Raw genomic sequence first — 8,860 nt, 5'->3', positions numbered from 1 at the left:
GAGGAGATGACTTTTTTTCCTAGTGTCAGCGCCTCCTAGTGGCAAGAGCATATACCCATTAGTATTGGTGTTTCCCTCAATGAAGACTATGAGAAAGAGATTTTACGGTGAGTACAAAAAAATCTCCTTATTCTGTGCCCGATACGTGTGTGTATACATCATGGGGGAGATTTATGTAAACCTGTCCAGAGCAAAAGTTGCTGAGTTTCCCATAGCAACCAATCAGATAGCTTCTTTCATTTTTGAAAAGGCCTTTGAAAAATGAAAGAAGCAATCTGGTTGCTACGGCAACTTTTGCTCTCGACAGGTTTTGATAAATCTCCCCCTATATGAATAAAAGGTGCTGTTTAGTCACATGAATTGGCACAATAAATAGACTTTTTATTCAGCTGCACACCAAATGTAGAAGTGATAGATTTTAGGTGTAGTGTTCCTTTAAAAGCGCAGTTATTTACTATGGGACATTGTGAATGAGAGGTTACCTGGCTACGTACAATGTACACTATGCGTGATGGCATGGGGTCATGTTACACAGCCAATGCTATAGACACACAGATGCTGTGCGTTTCCAACCTGGCCAGGAGTCACAGGCTTACTATGGGGGTTATTGGAAGCACAATGAGAAGACAGAAGAAAAGCTGTGGACATAAAAGTGACAAGGTAAAATAAAAAATGTCATGAGTCGTTCTGTCGTCCTGTGCGTTAGACCCCTGTAATAAACAGTTCATGTGTTTAACTCACTGGCTAGATTTTCATTAAATTAAACCCACTGAAACCAATAGAATAATAGTAAAATGTCCAGCAATTTTATGCTTACTAAGAATTAATACACTGTATGAAGTTGTTTTGGAGATACAATAATGCAAAATTAGTTTGCTCCCCCTACTGATTGCTGTAGGCTGCCAGAATTTAAATGGATTTCCACTTACAAAATAAGAATGGCCATATTTTATTAAAGCAAATTGTAAAATTTTTGCATTCTATCTGACCTCTTAAGGACGCAGGGCGTACCTGTACACCCTACACCCAGTATATAACGTGGGGTCACGCCGTCATACCAGTTCGGTCTCGGCGGCTAATGAGAGCCGGGACCCTGTGCTAATAGCGTTCGGCACCGATAGTTGTGCCACGCGCTATTAACCTTTTAGATGCAGCGTTCAAAGTTGATCGCCGTGTCTAAAATGAAAGTAAAAGCTTCCCAGCAGCTCAGTCGAGCTGATTGGGACCATCGCGGTGAAATCGTGATCAGCTAGAATGCGAGCGGAGGTCCCCTTACCTGCCACCGTCGCATCCAATCGGCAATTGACTGCTCCAAGCCTGAAATCCAGGCTTGAGCAATTGACCACCGATAACACTGATCTTTGCAATGTCACTGCACGGCAATAATCTGTGTATGAGATCGGTATGTTCAGTGTAATGGCCACAAGGGGGGCTATAACACTGCAAAAAAAAAGTGAAAAAAAAGTTAATAAAGATGATTAAACCCCTTCCCTATTAAAAGTAAGAATCACCCCCCTTTTCCCATAAAAAAAAAGTGTAAATAAAAATAAACATGTGGTATTGCCGCGTGCGGAAATGTCCGAACTATAAAAATCCTATCCTTAATTAAACCGCATGGTCAATGGCGTACACGCAAAATTTTTCCAAAGTGCAAAATAGCGTATTTTTGGTCACATTTTTATATCATGAAAAATGAATAAAAAGCGATCAAAAAGTCCGATCAATACAAAAATGGTACCAATAAAAACTTCAGATCACGGCGCAAAATATGAGCCCTCATAACGGCCCGTACGTGGAAAAAATAAAGTTATAGGGGTATATACAGAAGATAATTTTTATCGTATACATTTTCCTGCATGTAGTTAGGATTTTTTTTTTTTTTTTAGAAGTACGACAAAATCAAACCTATATAAGTAGGGTATCATTTGAACCGTATGGAACTACAGAATAAAGATGAGAGAATTTTTACTGAAAAATGCACTGCGTAGAAACGGAAGCCCCAAAAATTACAAAATGGCATTTTTTCTTCAATTTTGTCGCACAATTAATTTTTTTTTTCTGCTCTGCTGTGGATATTTCGGTAAAATGACTGTCACTGCAAAGTAGAATTGGTGGTGCAAAAAATAAGCCATAATATGGAATTTTAGGTGCAAAATTTAGTGTTATGATTTTTACAAGGGGATGAGGAAAAAATGAAAATGCAAAAACGGAAAAACACTGCGTCCTTAAGGGGTTAAATAAGTGGCCATATTTTATTAAAGCGAATTTTAACATTTTTGCATTCTATTTAATGATCTGAATTAAAGAAATATACCTTTAGGGTTACGTTCACACCATGATTTTAGCAGCCAGATCCAGCCAGAGAATTTGAAATCCGTCTGCTGCCGTATTCCCGCTGGACCTGCGCCACACCCCATTCATTTTAACAAGCCGGACTGAGGCTCGTTTTGGTTGCCCAACTGTAACCGCAGAATATCAGTTTTTAGTCTGGCAACAAAAACTGATAGTCCAAATATGAGCAGACTGGAGTCACTATCTGGCTCATTGAAAAGAATGGGGCGCTGGTATACGGCAGCAAACAGTTTTTAAATTCTTCCACAAGATCTAGCTGCCGTATTTCAAAGTCATGGTGTGAATGCACCTGTAGTCAGCATATTGGTTGTCACTAGAGATGAGCGAACTTACAGTAAATTCGATTCATCACGAACTTCTCGGCTCGGCAGTTGATTACTTTTCCTGCATAAATTAGTTCGGCTTTCAGGTGCCTCCCGTGGGCTGGAAAAGGTGGATACAGTCCTAGGAGACTCTTTCCTAGGACTGTATCCACCTTTTCCAGCCCACCGGAGCACCTGAAAGCTGAACTAATTTATGCAGGATAAGTCATCAACTGCCGAGCCGAGAAGTTCGTGACAAATCGAATTTACTGTAAGTTCGCTCATCTCTAATTGTCACCTTTTGAATTAAATTCTCATAAATTGATGGTATAAGTAAACAAATTTGGGTACTGATTAGTTATCTTAGAGACTGTCCAGAAGACTTTGTTTTTGAGCTATAAGTATGTGATAGAGATACTTATGTATGAGTATACAGTGACAACATGGGGGTCACTCACATGGATCGCCATCTGCAGGATCTGAGATGGTTGTTACAGCAGAAATTCTAGTCCAACACATCAATGTTTGTTATAAACTGACCTCCGCTTGCTTTATTCATCATTCACATCAAACAAATATTTGCAACACCGTGCACATTAACACAAAACAGTATCCCATACTACTATTTTGCATCCCTAGCAATTATAATCAATTTCAGAACAAGTTTCACCATACCTGGTCCTCCTGTAGCTCCCACAGGCCTAGCCACTGCCTGTGTCTTCTCAAACTGGGAGCCACTTCCTTACACACTGCAGACCTAAGGTAGCCCACTAATGAGCTGGCCTCCAGCATGTGGGCTGTCAGGCTGAACCAATAACCAGGACTGGCCAGAATAGGAATGATAAACCCCACTGCCAACCTGCTTGACATTTGATGAAGATCAGGCCCATAACCAAGTCCCCAGCAAGCTATGTCTTGCTAAGAATAGCAGAGTGCATAGTCTTGATCCAGTATTTATGACTTCAGGGATGGATAGTTGACAAGTTTTCAAAAACAGTTTATTATAAAGACCCCTTCTGATGGTAGATTTATCAAAACCTGTGAAGAGTAAAAGTTGCCCATAGCAACCAATGAGGTTGCTTCTTTCATTTTGCAGAGGCGTTGTTAACCCCTTAATGACCAAGGACGTAAATGTACGTCCTGGTTTGGCGGGACTTCGCGCACCAGGACGTACATTTACGTCCTGTGTATGACCGAGAGCATCTGAACAGTGCTCGCGTCACACACAGCAGGTTCCTGCTGCTAGCAGCAGCCGGGGACCCGCCCGTAATGGCCGACATCCGCAATTGCACTGATGTCCGCCATTAACCCCTCAATTCAGATCACGGCATCTGTGGCAGTGCGGTACTTTCAATGGATGATTGGATTGCCCGCAGCGCTGCCGCGGTGATCCAATCATCCAGCATGGCGGATAGAGGTCCCCTCACCTGGCTCCGGACGTCTCCCGGGGTCTTCTGCTCTGGTCTGCGATCGAGCAGACTAGAGCAGTAGATAGCCGATGATACTGATCAGTGCTATGTCCTATACATAGCACTGAACAGTATTAGCAATCAAAGGATTGCTATAGATAGTCCCCTATGGGGACATTAAAAGTATACCCCGATGCACTGTTTCTGACTCCACAGAAGCCCCCAGGAAAGGCAGGGGGAGAGAGGCCGTCGCTGCCCGCTTCTCTCCCCCTGCCTTTCCTGGGGTCTAGAGCCCTGCTGCCGCCGCTTCTCTCCTCCTGCTGTCAGTGCCGCTGCCCCTTCTCTCCCCCTGGCTATCGGTGCCGCTGCCCCATTGCCGGCGCCGATAGCCAGGGGGAGAGAAGAGGCAGGGGCACCCATTGCCGGCGCCACTGCCCCGTTGCCTCCCCCATCCCCGGTTGTATAATTACCTGTTGCCGGGGTCGGGTCCGCGCTGCTTCTGGCCTCTGGTGTGGCGTCCCCTGCGTCATTGCTATGCGCTGCACGGCACAGCGCAATGACGAGTGACGTCACTCGTCATTGTGTCTCGCAGCGCATAGCAACGATGCAGGCAATGGGGCAGCGGCACCTATAGCCAGGGGGAGAGAAGCGGCGGCAGCAGGGCTCTAGATCCCAGGACAGGCAGGGGCAGAGAAGCCGGCAGCGACGGCAGGTCTCTGCACCTGCAAAAGCCGCTGCAGTTCATTGATTTAAAGCACCCGCTTTAAATCATTGAACTGCAGCGGCTTATCGGCGTATAACATGCAGATAAACTAAAAAATGTGTGTTATACGGCGATAAATATGGTATATGTGGTCAAAATAGGGCTATTTTAGATTACTGATTTTGTACAAAAAGTTTTAGATTTTTTTTAAGCGGTACAAAAAAATAAAAGTATCTAGCCATGGGTATCATTTTAATCATATTGACCCACAGAATAAAGAACACGTCATTTTTACCGTAAAGTGTATAAACAAAACCCTCCAAAATGTGCAAAATTGTGGTTTTCATTTAAATTTCCTCCCTTAAACATTTTTTTTGGGGTTCGCCGTACATTTTGTGGTAAAATGAGAGGTTTCATTACAAAGTACAATTGGTCACGCAAAAAACATCCCTTATATGGGTCTGTAGATGGAAATATAAAGGAGTTATGGAGTTTAGAAGGGGAGGAGGAAAAAACTAAATTGCAAAAATAAAATTGGCCTGGTCCTTAAGGTTAAAATGGGCTTGGTCCTTAAGGGGTTAAAAATGAAAGAAGCAAGCTGGTTGATATGGGCAACTTTTCCTCTGGACAGGTATTGATAAATCTCTCCTGCTGTTTATACTTACAATCTGCTGTTCTTCCTCTCCAATCCTCCGATTTCCTGTTCTAATCCTTTGTCCAGATATACCGTTCTATCCAATTACTAAATTAATTTACAATCCAAGGCGCTGAGCATTTTCTTGTCCTCCTTAATGTCTTCCTTGTTGTCGTCTCTCCCTTTCTGCTTGTCAACTTCCTCTTTGAAGTTCTTGGGAACAAATCTTACTACCTGCTTTCAGGGCTGCCATCAGAAATTTCGGGGCCCCTTACACTGCAGCCATTAACCTCCCAGTCACTTTCTACAGCATTGTATTACAGAAAGGGGCAGAGAGTTGTGTGTTGCCACATACATTTGAACTAGCTGTCTAAGCTTGAGAAACAGCAGAGGATGGAGGAATAATTTTTCAGCGCAACTCTGTATCTTTGTTCCTCAACAAATGGTCTGCTGGTTATACTAGTCTGTAGATGGTATAATACCCAGCAGTCCATTGCTAATAGTCTATGAGAAAGTGAAATTTTGGGTTTAGTACACAGCGACAGTGTGCTGCAGCACTGTTGTGCACTGCTGGTGTTGTGCAAAAATACGTTTTTTTTTAAGCACATTTTTCTGCCCTCATCTAAGTAATGTACTATTTTGTACCTGTTAATCTGTCAAGGGCCTAGATACTGTGAAAAGAGAAAAAGACAAAAAGAGAGGTGCGCTCCTAGTGCGGATGGTTCAGACAGGTGAGCCCCTTTAGGATAATTAGGTAGGCTTACCAGAAGTGGTCATGCTCAGGGCACAACACCTATATCTGCATGTAGTATCGCTCGGTGAAGATGAGGTCAGCAGCTCCTGAAGTCCTCTCTGAGTGAGCTAGTCACTCAGCATTTCTGATAGTCTGGAATAATGTGAACCAAAGGCCTGGGACACATAAAAGGAGGACTGGGTTCCGGGCGCTTCCCCTCCTAATAGAGTACTGAATCTTAGGCAGGCAGATCCATAGAATAAAAAGGGAGTTCATTCGCAACAATAGTTTCGAGTCTTGTGCCAGACTCTTCTTCAGGCATATGACAAGGGGTTCAAACACATACACTTAAAATACCCGGGACCCAAAAAGGTTCCGGGTGAAAGGTCACAATGACATTACTCTTAAATTACAAAATATAACATGCAACATAAAAGGTATTAAAAGCATAAGAATATATACATATAAAAGTTAAGATTAGATGGAGTTTGGTATAAAATTTATATGTTTGCCCATTTGGCAGCGCTGGAGACTCCCGATCAGCGGAGGTTAATCACGGCATCAGAGGCTGATGCGTGACGCTCGCCATAACGAGTGATGGGGGTGGATAAAATGTAGCGCATAGTAGACAAAAACTTTTGTGAATGAAGAAAATCAAAATGAGGCGGAGTGGTGGGGGTGGATACAATGTAGCGCATAGTAAGCAAAAAGGAGCAAGATAACATAACCTTTTTGAATGAAGGAAATCAAAACGAGGCTATTCACCGGGGACCTGCAGGGAAAAGCAGGGCTTGCTGACAATCCACTATTCCATATTAGGAACGTAATCCTGATGCACGGGAACATTCTAAGTATACCGATCTCAGTATAGGGTGTGCCCCAGAAGACAATAGGAGTGTATAAAAAGAAGACATTACACTGATGGTAGTGAAGGTGTTTATCCAAGGTGCTGTTGTGGGAGTAAGAGCATCTGATCCTGTATGGGCTCCGCTGTATAGGGTCATGACTAAAAAAAAGTCTCAATGAGTAAAAAGGGGGGACTTGAACATGGTGGCAATTGATGAATATTGTCTGTAATAGCAACCAGTCCCACAGTGCAGGTTATATATATGTAAAATATAATAACCAATTGTCACGCTACAGGGAACCGTATGCACCAGTCCACAGTGGACTAATAAGTGATAGTAAACAGGGCAACTGTCCTGGAAGTTGGTGATAATGACGATATGGGAAAATGTTGTTATAATAAAGAAAATATATATAAAGGAATATAAATAGACCGGTATAGATACAGAGATGGAAATGACTAAATTGGACGGCTGCCGGGGTTTGGATGACAGAGGTGAATGATCGACATCAGAAATTATAGGACTGTTTCAACTATCTCATTTAACCCCTTGGGTGCAACCGTTGACAATTTGTACATCCAATTGTCAACGGTTGCACCCAAGGGGTTAAATGAGATAGTTGAAACAGTCCTATAATTTCGGATGTCGATCATTCACCTCTGTCATCCAAACCCCGGCGGCCGTCCAATTTAGTCATTTCCATCTCTGTATCTATACCGGTCTATTTATATTCAGAAGGTGAAGCGTGGCCACGGTCCCAATGTTGGCACTACAGCCCTGCGTCAACATATGCTGTGTCACCATAAGGCAGCTTGGGAGAACCGTGACTCCGATGTAGTGGTCCAACCTGCTGCATCACCCAGTGGCACGCCGTTCCCTCTTTCAGCCAGCCAAGGCTCCACCACCTCAGCCGAAGGGAGCTGTGTGTCATACCCTCCTACTGGCGTTCCAGATGCTCCTGCTCCTCCTACTTATTGTCAGTCATTCTGCCAACAATCCATCGGCGAAGCCATGTCCAAGAGACAACAGTATGTGCCCACTCACCCAACGGCGTAGAAGCTAAATGTGCTCCTGTCCAAGTTGCTGGTGCTGCATTCCCTCCCTTTTCAAGTGGTGGACTCTGCACCTTTCAGAGAACTGATGGCTTGTGCCTAGCCAAGGTGGAGAGCAGTGGCGTCTCCAGCATTCATATTTAGGGGGGGGCACATGGGGGGCCAGTGACAAAAGTGGGGGGGCAATTTTAAAACGTGTGTGCGTGTGTATATATATATATATATATATATATACACACACAATGATTTTTTTTCCGTTTTTGCCATAGATTTTTGGGTAAATGACTGATGTCATTATAAAGTAGAATTGGTGGCGCAAAAAATAAGCCATCATATGGATTTTTAGGTGCAAAAAATTGAAAGGTTTATGATTTTTAAAAGGTGAGGAGGAAAAAACAAAAGTGGAAAAACGCTCGGTCCTTAAGGCGTTAAAACTTTTGGACACTACCATCAACTTTGATAGCGGCATCTAAAGGGTTAATGTCGGACATCAGCCTGATTGGTGATGTCTGGCATTAGCTGAGGGTTCTAGCTAATGATTTATACAACACAGTGGGAGCAGGCACTGTGCGTACATGTACGCCTTGTGTCCTTAGGTCTCATTTACACGGATGGATCCCCAGCATATTTTACGCTGCGGATCCACCGACAATGGACCCTACAGTGCTGCCTCCATCTGTGCCTGCTCAAAACAGCAATCCTCCGCTAGGAGCAGACACGCTTTGATGTGTATACTCTCACACATCACGGCTGCTCTCGGCCTAGCTCAGAGAGCGGGAGGAGCGGCCATGATGTGTGCGAGTATACACATCAAAAGCATGTCTGCT

At 43.6% G+C, this 8,860-nt stretch overlaps 1 protein-coding gene across 1 annotated transcript in view; it reads left to right on the top strand.

Moving 5' to 3' along the window:
• Positions 1-367: 367 nt before the first annotated feature.
• Positions 368-8,860, top strand: part of LOC130308688 (telomerase protein component 1-like) — a 33,853-nt gene continuing 25,360 nt past the window's right edge. Inside the window, exon 1 of the mRNA XM_056552264.1 lies at positions 368-660. Coding sequence (XP_056408239.1) covers positions 496-660 — 165 coding nt within the window. The 5' untranslated portion in view covers positions 368-495. The remainder of the gene's footprint in view (positions 661-8,860) is intronic.

The sequence above is a fragment of the Hyla sarda genome, chromosome 1 (assembly GCF_029499605.1).
Source record: "Hyla sarda isolate aHylSar1 chromosome 1, aHylSar1.hap1, whole genome shotgun sequence".
Lineage (NCBI taxonomy): Eukaryota > Metazoa > Chordata > Amphibia > Anura > Hylidae > Hyla > Hyla sarda.
This window is presented reverse-complemented; position numbering and strand designations above follow the sequence as displayed.